This window comes from Fistularia commersonii, chromosome 29 (assembly GCF_037954325.1).
Source record: "Fistularia commersonii isolate RoL2024-O1a breed Wild chromosome 29, RoL_Fcom_v1.0, whole genome shotgun sequence".
In the NCBI taxonomy this organism is placed as follows: domain Eukaryota; kingdom Metazoa; phylum Chordata; class Actinopteri; order Syngnathiformes; family Fistulariidae; genus Fistularia; species Fistularia commersonii.
In genome coordinates, this window is record NC_141312.1 from 4,800,131 (window position 1) to 4,813,881 (window position 13,751).

Here is a 13,751-nt window from a genome sequence, read left to right on the forward strand (position 1 = left end):
TCAAACCATCCCCACCAGCGCCAATTCAAGACACTGCTGTTCTCTCTTGTATTATCATATTCATTATTCTTTCTTGCATAATTTTTATCACCAGGAGTGCTTTTGTTTTTCCGTGGCTGGAGAAAACACAAATCAGAAACAAAATGATTCCGACCTTCTGTGATGAGCGTGACGAGGCAGAGAAAGGCTTCTACTTATTAATCAGTCAACCCAAAAAAAAAGTTAAGACAATTTCAGAAAGGAAACAGACGGAGGGGGGGAAGAGGGTGAGGGGAGATTTCTCATATAATTTTGTTTTGGCACTGAATAATGTGGAGACCTAAAATAAACCACTTTAAAATGCAAACAGCCAAGATAAAAGCAAGATAGCTAAACACTGAATTAAGTTTGCCACTGAAAAAGTTTATTAACATTAATTTTCACCTTTCACTGTCAACGTCAACCTTATCCTATCATCACCTTCTCACACCGTAATCTGTTCATACGAGATATTTCACTCTTTTTAAATATTGGTTGTAATTTGTTGTACTAAAATGGGGCCTGGCAGAGGGCAGCAAAGCTCCACAAGTCTGCCCCGTTCAACACATAAGCGATCTGGCGTTATCCAAAATAACAGTATCCATGGATGCAGGTTGACATTGTGCAGGGTGCAAGTATTGAAAATATTAATTAACTGTGCCCTGAAGAGAGAAAAGAATCTATAAATGCACCAGATTTACAAGGCAAATTAAGATAAAACTACATAAAATAGGGGTTTTGTTTATAACCATACCAGTTGTTTATTGTCAATTACAGTGATACAACAGCTGTGACAGCAGTTATTCTTTTTTAGTTTACTGCAGGATGTCACATACATGTTTACATACATTACCGATATCAGTGTTTGCTTTGTTTAATTTGGATTTGACTCCAGTCTTCTGACGTGATTTCATTTATCAGTAAAAACACCTGATGATGGAGAAGCGGGGAGCATGCAAGTGCATGGCTGTGTCACGATCGATTTAAATATATATAAACTTTGTTGTGAGTCGCCATCGGTTGTGGACCTGAAAAGACATACGACACAAGCGAAGGTGTTTCCTGGGTCTCAAGTATTATCTGTATTCTGCCGGATGAGTCATTACGCCGTCAGCGGGGGAAAGCAGCATCAGTCTCCTTGTCCTCCCACTCTGTCTCTGGGAATGATGCGAAGCTCTGATCCATGTTTAAGAAACACATTCCCTGCGACACAGGAGAGAGCGGCGTATCAAGACCACCGTCTGTGGAACGTGCTCTATAATGAGGAGATTTTACAGTCGCTAAATTTGGGGGGGAAACACATTGTTGAAATGAGCGGTGACACTGTTTTGTGCTACAGGGGAAAAAAAAACTATACTTAAGGAGATTTAAATTTTGAATCTATATGGGCTTGAGAAATTATGGGGGTATTTGGAGGGCGGTGCCGCGCTCATTCGTGTTCACGGTTATTTGTTTCACTGGTTTGCGGCAGAATTCAATTTAATAGCACAATAAGAAATGAAACCCGACAGATGCCACATACAGAAACCCGGGCAGTTATTTAATCTGAAAACTCTGTGTGGGGAATACCCTTTCGGTCATTGGTCAAGGAACTGCTCGGAAACGCCCTTATCGTCATTACATCTCAGAGAACTGTTTGTCCTGAGAATGCCCTCTGTCTCCATTCTGCGGTCATAAAATATCGAGAGATTGTGATTACCTTCGAGATGACAATAGTGTTTCACTCTATACAGACTGGGTCGAGTATAATAAAGTCATCTACGGACAATATGGTAGTATTGTGTGGGGACTCAAACAATTCTCAGTTTCCCAGCAGCCAAAACAGCGTTTCTTACCACTGGCCCCATTTTCATCCAGATATGTTGAGGTGAGGGATAAAGATATTCCTTTGAAAATAACCGGACCAACCCTGCAAATATTTGGTCTGACTTTGGAGTCTTATTTTGGCCCATTCATGACAAGCCACCATGAAATGGTCGGTCCCAGTTGATCCTTGTGTTTTCGCATGATAAATGAATCATCACAACTTCTGCACTGAGCCGGCTTAAACCCCCTGAAAGACTGGAGCGCCGGCTCCCCGCCGACCGGCTCTGTCAGGATGAAAAGGCTAATTCTGTCAGCATAAGGGAGATTAGATTGATTTTAGATAAGTCCCAAAACCGCAACCGGATCGCAAATCAATAGACCCAATAAAATGCGGCGGTCACAGAAGTCTAACTCACGGGATTTATGTTTTTCTGACACTTATTTTAACGTTATTTGTTTATTCATAAAACAAGTTCATTTTTGCTGAGCGGGAGCGTAGAGGGTGAATAAATTTAATAGCGCTTTTTACTTTGAGTGATGCAATTCAATTCATTTACTGGACCGACCGGCGTTCAGAGAGGAAATATACTTCACATGCTTCCTTTTTAAAACCATCAGTGCGAGTGCTCTCCTGTTGTGTCAGAGGGAACCGGTGCTATTGTGCTATTGCCCTTACAAAGACGTGTGAAAAGAGATCGACACACAATTACATCAATCAATGTCCAGCGCGCTCTCCATCCGGTGAACATGAGCTAGAGGTGGCTGCAGAGGGTGATGGATAAGCTGACAGAGGTGTTTGAACTGTGGCTATTCTTGGCTGCAGAGGGCATAAATGTTGGCCAGATTCGAAAAAAAAAAAAAAAAAAATTGTAAATACATGCCACTCATTCTGTTGCGCAGCGATGACTGATTTTTTTTTTTTTTTTCTCTCATCGGAGCAAGCGTCATTTATCCAGATTTAAACTGGAAGCCCAGTCACCCGTAACACACCTTAGCTGAAAATGATGACTAACATTTACCATGAATCTGTGGAAACCACCCAGGAGGGTGGCACAAACCAAAGGTGACTCCCATTAAAGTCCAGAGTTCAGACCAAACAGCCTGATGGATGCACTTCGCCCCGATTTGAAGGTCACTTTTTAATTTGCATTAAAATTCAGCGTCTCAGGGCGCTGCATCTATATTCATAAATCACTTAGAGTATTTCCATAAAAGCAGCTCTGAGGCCCCATGAAACACAGAGGCATCGTTTGAGTCGGGCTGATTTCAGCAACTTGCACTTATTTTGAGGGAATTCTATCCCGCTATGCAGCTTCCCTTGAATTGAATTTGAGTTACCATGGAAATATGGCTTTCAGCGAGATGGGTTCGCCTTAATGTCAGTAAAACCTGTGGCAAAACACTCCGACACAACTCTGGGACGAGATTTATTTCCCCCTTTTCGGCTTATCCTGCATGAGAGTATAGTACATTAAATCGGTTGTTGACACAACGGGCTGCTTTTCAGCCATCAGAGATGTCTGACAAATCCAGGCGAGAGTTTAGATTACAAAAAAAATTACAATTTCGTTCAAACTGTTTGATTCTAGAACTCGCTTTTTGTTACCTTAAGTAAGGCTTTGACAGTTAAGCCTTAACTGCAATTTCTTTGTGTTCGATCAAATCAATACACTGGGTAGGCACGTATTCCTATACGACATTATTGGGTAGACAGCCTATGCTCTTGCAAAAGCACAGACAAACACAATGGACACAGCTTTTGAAAACAAGAATGACAGTAATTTGCATCTTCGCAAGCAACTTCTGTGCATTTAGAACTCGCCACAATGAATTTCATTGTTGGAGAATAGCATTGACTCTGAGACGACATCACAACTCACCTGCTGTTTGCGCCGGGTTGATTCCTATTCCGTCTGCGGGGGAGATCAAGGAGGGAAAAAAAAAACACAATGTAAATCAGGGGTTTTATCATGCAAATGAGCAGTAAGAAAACAAGGGGAAAAAAAAATAATGACATATCACCAGTTCATTCATAACAATTGTGTTGTTGTGGGCAACTGAATGAAGCCTGCCTTGACAACAGGCATTCTATTGAAGTGATAATCGAACATATATTAAATTTCCACATCATGCATCTGTTAAGACAGGGGGTAATTTCTTTATTTTTTTTCCAGCTGGATATTATTGTACCGGTGAGGACCAAGTTTCACCGGCTGCTTGTGTGCCAAGTTGCTGACAAAGCTGCGATGTGACAGAACTCATAAATAACGTAGGAGTACAAGTGCAAGACAAGAGCAATACTGAATGGTCCTGGTGAGTGGGTGCATAGCAACAGGTTAACCCTTGGGTGTTTTGGAGAGGAACATAGGGTAAACAGACACTTGAACCAGACTCACGTGTCTGACATTTTGGAAAATGATAGCTATTCGCTTTAACAACACGCAGCGTGTTATTTGAATTGATCTACGACAAGTTTTTGGTTTGGTGGAACCCATATGAAAAGCCCCTTTCACGCAGGCAGTAAAATCCTAAGATGTTTGACGGTCTAACCAAATGAGCTGCGCGTATGAATGCAAATGTCAAGAGACGGATCAAATATGATGCCGTTTTCAGACATTCAGCTTCCCTGTGCAAAAGCCGTCTGATAACTAGGCCAGATCTTTTTAGACAAACTGGAGATCATGTGCGAGGGGTTCAGGCCAGACAGGATAAGTGAGGCTTTGGAAACTACGATACGTGGAATTAGTTAGTGCAGCTGTTCGTGTAGGTAGCCAATATAGGTTAATGAAAGCTATTGATTATGTAACATCTCTTGGGCAAAATTAGCGGGAAGAAAGAAGGGAAGCTGCCTATTCTGCAGCTGCTGGGAGTGATGAGCACAGGGTGCTGCTTGTACTCTGAGGCTTGATGGTTAACACTTCATCACGGTTAGGAAGCTGGCAGTGAAACGAAATTTAGGGTTGGATGGCATAAAAGGCACAGAAACTATATTGGTGTAAAATTGCCCTGAGGTATGAATATTGACAACAAAAAGGCTCTCATTTTGCCTGCCAGAAAGAAAAGGAAAAAGAAAAAAAAAAGTTGTCAGATCATCATCAGCCTGTGGCAAAGCACAGCTGCATATCCTTTGGAAAAAACATTGGCACGTTGCATGTGAAAAAGCACCTAAGATTCTGCAGTAGTGCTGCAAGACTGACCCAGATGCCGTAACAGTGTGTTTGCTTAAGAAGAACAAGACACGGCTCGTAATACATCCCTGAAGTTCGTGAATAGATACAGCACCTCAGCATCCCACAACCAGGGTGGAGCGCACATACAAAACAGTGTCACACTGTCAAATGGACTCTCGCGCAGATGCTCGGCGGCCGTGTAACACGCTCCAAATTCCATTACACTGACATTGTTTGGAATTAATGAAGTCTAAAGTAAGAGGTCGAAACGATCCGGCCACCGTGAGTGATATTCTCCATCACCCGAGGCAAAGCAGGAAAGCAAAAGAACATTTCCTCTCCCGTAATCTCCCAGCGCATCGTCTAGCAGCAGTTGGAGGAAAGCTGGGATCTCTAGGTTTCAGACACATAAGCTGCCCCGAAAAATGTCAAAGGTAAGAAACCTCTTGACATGCTGAAAGTGTTTTTCTGATAGATGTTACTTTGAGGGCTTCATGTTCTTTTCTCCCACAGTCATTTCTGATGAGCACATCTTTTAGGAACCTGTGTACGACATGAAACCTGCCCTTCTTCAATAGATAAGATTATGGTGATATGTGAATTGTAGATGTATAACCCTCAGATTTATGGAAATGCAAGTAAAATTAGTAAACCATCATATACTATTATCCAGCACTGAAAGAAACAACCGTCTGCTTTTTCAATCCTTTAAATCAGGGGTCGGGAACCTTTTTGACTGGGTGAGCCACAAAAGCCAAATATTTCTTGATATATTTCATCGAGAGCCATATAGTATTTTTAACACACAAAAAATGAAATACGTCTTACTTTTAATGCGACCTCTGGTGCTGCATGGATTTGCTCAAAGTGCTGCTTTATATTTGACCGTTTCATCTACGCAATTTTATCATAGCATATTAGACATACGGCAGATCCAAATGCAAATTCCTCTGTCCACGCAGCCTGGAATGCACGGTAATCATTGTCTTTTTTTTCTTTGTCGCCATCTTTTCCGTTACGAGGGTTGATGCGGATGAAGTAGTTGGCTATTTGATAAAATTGATTTCTTCACCTTTACATTGACCCAGACGTGCTTGGAAGCCAATGGTTCCCAACCCGACCGACAGGTGACCCGTGAAATTTATCTTCAAAACTAATATCTGTTTACTTTAAAACGACACAGTATTATGAAGAAATCTTCTTCTTCTTTCGGCTTTTCCCTTCAGGGGTCGCCACAGCGAATCAACTTTCTCCATCTAACCCTAAAATTATTATGAAGAAATATCACAAGTATTTTAAAATCAGTTCCAAACTGATTTTTTCTTTTTCAAACTCAAAATTGTCAGGGAGCCATATGGCATCACCTTTGGCTCGCGAGCCATAGGTTCCTGACCCCTGCTTTAAAAACTCAGAACTGCACTTAGCGACAGTAAGTTGACAATATTGACCATGTGAGTGTGCAGCAAGTGTCCAACACTCCAGTCCAACTAAAAGACTGGGTGTCTATAGGCAGTAACAGCGGGACAGCAGGACTGCAACAAAGTCTACGTCTCGACATGATCGCATTTCCAGCAGAGCACAGCTTTTAGGGGTGCCTTTTCGAACTCTGACTCCATGATTTCTCGAAAGACGGTTAAGATTTTCAAAATAACCTCAACTCGGTCACTTTTCACCGCTCAGTTCCTGGTCGAACTGAGGAACCGAGCGTTCAGTTCGACCACGGCGGTTATGGCTGCGCAAATCTCAGTGGAAGCGCAGATTTTGCGGGTGTGACAGTGAAACGTGCGAGTATAGCACAGTGAGCGATTCAAAGACTTTTTTTCCGCATTCATCGAGAGAGAATGATGAAGAAAAGGACAGGAGAGGGGAAAAACAAGAAAGACGAGGAGAGACAAGGGGAGTGAGAAAAGTGAAAAGCAAAAGTCAAAGATGAGACGAGTGAGAAGAGAAAGATCAGAAGAATCTCTGATGAGGAGCCAAATGGTGAACTGGGGAGACGGTGACAGGAGTTCAAGTGGATCCAGTGGGTCTGAGGTTAGAGGAAGAGAAAAGAAATGGAAGAGTGAAAAAGAAAAAGGAAGACGGCTGGATGAGGGAGAGATACATGGAACACTTGTGAAGGAGGCAGACAAAGAGAATAAGAGGCAAGAATGAGTTTTTATCAAAGTGAAGAAGGTGACAATCAGAGGCAAAGCGAAATAGAGCGGAAGATGTGACAGAACAAGACGTTATGGCCTTAAAGTTGAATTTATGATGAAAAATCTCGACACTTTTTTTTTTTTTTAAGATAGCTCTTCCTTAATGAGGACTCGAGCTGAAAGTCCAAATGTAGTTACATTGAGCTGAAAGTACATTTGTATAGTTTTATCTTGTTCATTAAAAGCGAAAAGTTATTTTGAAGTATCAGAGACTTTTCTTCGCTTATTTTAGCCAGAAGGTGTCTACATTGACTCGCTCCTCATCAAACACAGATGTGTGTGTATGATCCGGGGTGCCTTTCCTTCAGATTTCTCTGGCCGTCACACACTGATTGGACGGACATCTATGTTTGCGTTGGCCGATCCTGTTTGCGATTGTTACAAATCTTATGTAGCAAAACCTCCAAAAGTGCTTTGCAGGTCTAACAAGTGACAGAATATTTGACTGGCTTCCTAAAATCAATATCATTTGACTGCACCTCAATGACCAAGGTTACAAATGAGCGTGTTAAAACAATCTGGCAGGTTGTTTACTGATTTGTGTGATTAATCATGCAACATTCGCTGACGTTCATTCCCACTTCATAGATTGCACATTATTCCGCTGCTCAGAGACCGTTATGAGAGCTCAGTGATGCTACTCAGTTTCTCCCTCCAGCATGATCAAGGTCTTTACGCAGCTGGACGGCCACATATCTTCGAATCACCGCAGTGACAAGTGAGCTTTTTGACAAGTGAGTGGGATGTTTGTTTAAGTTTTGTTTTTTTTAAACATGTCATTTCTGCAATTGCAGCAGAATTCTGATGGGAACACTGACAAGGAGCAGCCCGCCTCCCTCACACTCACCATTTGTTATGATGGCACTGGTTGCTGATGGCACTTTGAACTGTTGAAGAAATAAAGAAAAAAAAATATGAGCCAATCCGTAGCCCCTTGTGAGAGAAATTTACAATACAAGCACTGAAATATCATTGTTAAAGGACATGTTTCTACTCCATTATACATGGCCTACAGACAACAAAGCAATTAAAATCACTAGGAAAAAAAGTTCCCAAAAACTGTGCTTGATGACAAATATGGAAATACAGTTGGAACTGCATTTGAAAATTTGATGTAGCAAGCAAAAAAAAAAAATGCTGTGTAGAGTCTTTCGGTGTTAGCATTTACACCTGTCACACAATTGTAGACTAGATTTTACACTCACACATTAAGTCAGGAGAGTGCACTGGAGATAGCTACGCTTGAATTTCTGGTAGAAAATCACACTGCTTGGTCACAAAACATGTCTTATTTCAGAATTCAGCAGAAGGGAATGGGGGTTCATGAGATTTGCAGTGCAAGGATGCAGGGAGTCGTCTGTCACCGGGGAGATAAGGTTATATGAAAAAAAAAAAAAAAGTTGCCCAGCAAACTGAAGTATGGAAGCACAAGTAGATCAAGAAAAAATACAGTTTTATGCAGCTACATTTAGAGTAGCATCAGACTGATTGAGAAAAATCTGAAAGCCAACAGTCCTTGAAATTGTTAATGGATTTTGAACAGATAAAAAAGAAACAAACAAACTAGAATCAGTGTTTGAATCAAATGTTTTAGGAGACAGTTGAAAAGTTGCGAGACTTGTTTGTGTAAATATCCTGCTGTGGAAAAAAAAAAAAAAAAAATCACACTATCAATGTGCTTGTTTGTTTTTCTTCTGACAAACATGTGAAGATTATCAAGGAATATCTGAAACATGAAAATGTTCAGAAAAGCCGAAAAATTCATGAAGTGTACATTTAAGTGAAATTGGGAGCAACAATGCTTGTTTTCAGATGCTGCGTAAAAGGATAACACTGATCGCTATACAAACCAAATGCATGCAGTGCAGTCCTACGCCACATGACTACAAATCTTGTTTTTCTTTTTATTTGTGTATTTTATGCTTTGTTGGTATTGGAATAAAAAAGAAAACAGAACAGTAAATATGCTTACCTCCTCAGCAGCAAACTTAAGAACTGCTGTGAATGGTGTGCTGTCTGGAACACTTAGTCTGTAACAAATCAATGCATTAAACAGGATTATAAATCACCATAACATCAGGCCATTATTCAAAGCCATGTGTCTTGTTAGCACCTGTCAACTGACCCACAACCTATAAAGTATCAAGTCTCTAAATCATTTAAAAGACCAAGAATTCTACAGATCATCTACTTTTAATTCTGCCGGGAGAAAGCAAATAATATGACATGACCTGATAGAAAGCACTTAAATAACTTCTTGTTACATAGATTACTAAAGCATAAGACCACTTATGGTGGAGGTAGTTATACACCCAGTTGGGAGAGTTTCTCCAATTTATCCCCTGTGATCTATTTTAGATAAGATAAACGTTATTGATCCCCATAAGGAAAATTCCACAGCAGCATAACAGTTATGTCAAAAACAAATATGAATATAAATATAAATAAAGAGACAGTTAGAAGACAGAAGATAGCAAAGACATCTCTGAATAAATAAACAGTAGGAAGAAGAACATCAGGGATAAGCATGGACAACAGAATGGAACAGTAAGGGGGGGAATAAACCACCAAAACTTAACAACAATATATAGAGTGTGACAATAGCAATGACAAGAATAAAATAAATAAACAAAAATAGGCAGGGTGCGTGCAGGCTGGGACCAATAAGGATAAAAATGACAGCAGAGTTAGGGCATGACATGTGAATGTGTGAGGTCGTGAATGGGGTGAGGTAGTTAAAACAGAAATCTAAAATAGAAGATATATTGCACTGATTTGGAAGATATGCTGATGTGGCACAGGGCAAAAATCAATTAAAAGCAAAAAAACCTCAGGTATATGCTTTCCAGCTCCCAGGATCGACAGACCGACAATGTGAATATACATTTCTTTGAATCTCAGTCATCAAGGCCATGGTCTTTCCTTGAAGAAAAATACTAAATAAGATTTGACATTGATTCTTTGAATTCTATAAGTTAATTCATTATGTATAACTCTTTTCCTATGCAGAGGGTTGGTGTGGGTGCATGAGGCCAACACCAGAGGTCAACCACAAGGCTTCAAACAGAAAAATAGAACCATTCACACCATTTAAGTCTTCATTGAACCTGCAGCATGTTTCCTGACTGTGGGAGGAAAATGATGGACTCGGAGAAAACTCAACCAGGGCATGCAAACTCCTGAAAGAAATGCCCCGGTCAGAAATTAAACAGGTACCTTCTTTCTTTGAGGCAGGGCGGCTAACTACTTCAACATCTGTGCTACACTTCTACACTGGTGAACAGTGGATTGATCAAAATAAGCGCGGATGGGCACGCTGTTTCAGACCGATTAATGTCTAGCTGAAGTAGGTATTAGGAAATATGTAATCATAAAAATTGAACGGAACGCTGCACATTGTACATCCAGAACAGCAGGCGACAATACAAACGTTTTTATCGTTCCCTCAATTGTAATCATTCTTTTTAATATCACTTATAGTGCTATTCTGTGGGATTTAATATTTCTAGTTAAGGATTTTATGAATTGTTAAAAGTTACTTCATCATGATTTACCTGACTATTATTCTTTATGTAAGGCCTAACTTGAGTCCCGGTCTTGTGTATCTTTTTGTTTTTTCACTTTATTCCTAAAAAAAGCCCTGAGAACTGCATTTTAACCAAAGCGTTTGGATTGAGCCACTGAAAGGAACTGATCTTTGGTGAATGTCTTTTCAGAAAATACAAAACATGGGTTTAAATGGAGATTCAATAATGACGCGGGTGCAGCCTAATGTCAAAGTAATAATCAAAGAACCAAGAAGAAGAATATGTCTTTTTGTTCATTGATTTGCAGAAGAAAACTTTGGTGCGGATTTTAATAAAAGCTGTATTTGCCACTTTACATGACAGTTGGACCCATTTACACACTTGGGTTTATTCAACTCACAAAATGTTCTCTCTATTTCTCTCAGCTGCAGCTCTCATAGGTGCAGCAGTGGCTGACAGAAAACAGTTTGTTTATGCAGTAAATGCAAAAAGTTAGTTTTTGCCTCAAATCTGTCAATCAAAGAAATATCACTGATATCAGAACTTGACTTGTTTTAACTTTCATCGGCTAAGTATTCCCGTCGAGGAATTTAAAATGGAAGTGGCAAACCTCCGCTTATCCCTCCAGTGTTCTGTACCTTTGCTGAAAGTTATATAGTTAATGGTAAAATGCATAATGGCTTATGCATTTTATGCATTTCTTCAAGAATTAATTAAATCACTGGGAAATATTTTTGATAAGTGAAATATATATTGACTGTAAGTCGCCATCAAGAACAGATGTATTTAACGTGGAACAGTGCAGGCTTATTGTGAAGGCAGCTGTCAGAGGAGCAGAAATCATACAATCAATGTATGGCACATAACGAACAAGAACATCAATATGCATGCTAAGTGTAGCAATATGTAGAAATAATAGATTTATTCACATGATAGACATATACCGAAAAATAACAATGATTTGCGATTTCATTTTTATTTATCGATGGATGATTTCGACCATGAGCTCTTGGTGGGATGCGAAACAGTCCACACACGGAGATGACGACATGTTATCGTGATTTTATTATTCAAATTATTTACTATTTGTTTTGACACGGAAATTAATTGACAACACCCATAGCGCCTTAAAAAAATATTATTATTATTATTATGGTAACAGGGTTCCCACTGGTGTTTTGACTGCTAGTATATGAATCCAATGCTAACACCGCCAGACAATCAAATATGTTATTAAAGTACTATGGGATATTATGGTAAAAGCTTAAAATTCTGACGTTTAGCAAACTTTTGAATATGTCAAATGTTTGAATAAATTTGAGTGGCTGCTAATTTGACAGAACAACGTTACTCACACTTTGTACGGCAGCCGGGGGTCCGACGTCAGGGTGATTTTAAACGTCACTTTAGACCTTTCGGGAATAAATAAACCATCTCAGTGTTTGCTTTTGATTATGAAACATTTCCCATCAAATAATAACATTAAAAAAAGCTTAACTCACATATTTTGGGGGGGATGTGAATCCGCTTGCGTGTAATTGGTATTCACCCGGAAGTTGATAGGACCCAAACATACACGTCATTCATTCAATTCTGCTTTTTACACATGACACTGTATTACACTGTTTTTTGGGGATTTAAAAAAAAATCATGATTACAAGGAACTCGTATAGTACAAATACGTTAAACGTGATATTAAACTGATGGTGCAACTCGAAGTAAAAAATGACAGGCATTGATTCCGCCCTCTAAAATGTACCGTAATGCACAGCAACATTGCGCACCAGATTTTGAGGGTAGTTCCCAAAAGAAAAAAAAAAAAGGCCGTAATATTCCTTCCACAAACCACAGAGCACAAACCTTTAGTAAACTGATGCAAAAGTTAAAACATGTCCTCCATTTCTCTACCTCTGAGGACAATCTCAAAACATTGGCTAGTGTAAGATTGTTAGGAAAGCTTGACATCTAAATGAGTGGACCTTTATTGAGGGGATCTTTACAGTGGATTATTTTACGTGACGTTTTCAAACAAAGATAACAGGCATATGTAATTTTAACTGTCTTTACTGTGCAATCTATTGTGAGAAAAAGAGGGGAAAAAGGGAAGTGCAATGTAGGCGGTGGATCATAGTTGGCAAAGAGAATGGAGCAGACTTATAATGATGACTCAGAGTTACAGTGCAGACACTCAGGCACAGATATCCAGATTTCAGAGGTTGTTCTCCGGATAAAAAAACAAAACAAAACAAAACAAAACAATATATATATATATATATATATATATATATATATATTTATAAGGTTCAAATGCAGACAAGGATTTTTGTGGCTGGAAATTACACAGAAAATGCTTGTGCATATTAAAAACAACAAGTGAGCTGGCATAAGCAAACGAAACTATAAAATAATGGATGATTTTTTTTTGAGGGGTTATTTTGAAATATCAAAAACTGCACAGTGAAATATTTGACGAAAAACAATGAAATATAAATCTTACTCGGTAAAGCATTTGACATTTACCTTTTCAAACCATATTCGGTGCTACTTCTGGCTGATCTCACTGTAGCATCAGCACACAAAAGAGTGGATCCTGTGACATGCTCACACTGCCGTCTATTTGCACCTACTTTTAAGAATCATTGAAAATATTGGTGTAATTTGACATTCTTACCTCGAGGAGGACACAGAAGGTTAACAAGTAAATGAATTTAAGTGTCTGAAGAGCCCACAGACACACAGTCACTTCATTCTATATTTATATATTGTACGTTCCAGTGCTGTAAATAGTCTGCAACACCCCCTCAGTCCCCTTTATTCTGAGCTGTTGGATTTTGGATGACATGCCTGGATTTAGTTTGTTAGAAATGTATCTGTGTCAAATCGATTTTTAAGATATAGAAATTTGAGGAGTATAACCCTTCTTTAAGTTATTTCTCTTCCCCCATGGATTACAACATTCCAAATTTGCTACCTTGTTTGGTTTAATAATAGGAAAATACTTATTTACCTTTGAATATTTACTGAATGTTGTC

The 13,751-nt window shown here is 39.4% G+C and overlaps 1 protein-coding gene across 1 annotated transcript; it reads right to left on the reverse strand.

Annotated features, from left to right (window-relative positions):
• Positions 1-369: 369 nt before the first annotated feature.
• On the reverse strand, positions 370-12,576 carry ufm1 (ubiquitin-fold modifier 1). The gene is made up of 6 exons (XM_086176832.1): positions 12,224-12,576; positions 12,075-12,131; positions 9,165-9,222; positions 8,040-8,079; positions 3,705-3,737; positions 370-1,221 (listed from the first exon to the last, which is right to left on the reverse strand). Coding segments are annotated over exons 1-6 (264 nt in total). The 5' UTR covers positions 12,226-12,576; the 3' UTR covers positions 370-1,147.
• Between the last annotated feature and the right edge of the window lie 1,175 nt (positions 12,577-13,751).

Coding starts and splice junctions, on each gene's coding strand:
- ufm1 (XM_086176832.1), bottom strand. Junction 8,080..9,164: donor TTAAGTTTGCTGCTGAGGAG/GTAAGCATATTT, acceptor TTTCTTCAACAG/TTCAAAGTGCCATCAGCAAC. Junction 3,738..8,039: donor CAGTGCCATCATAACAAATG/GTGAGTGTGAGG, acceptor TCTCCCCCGCAG/ACGGAATAGGAATCAACCCG.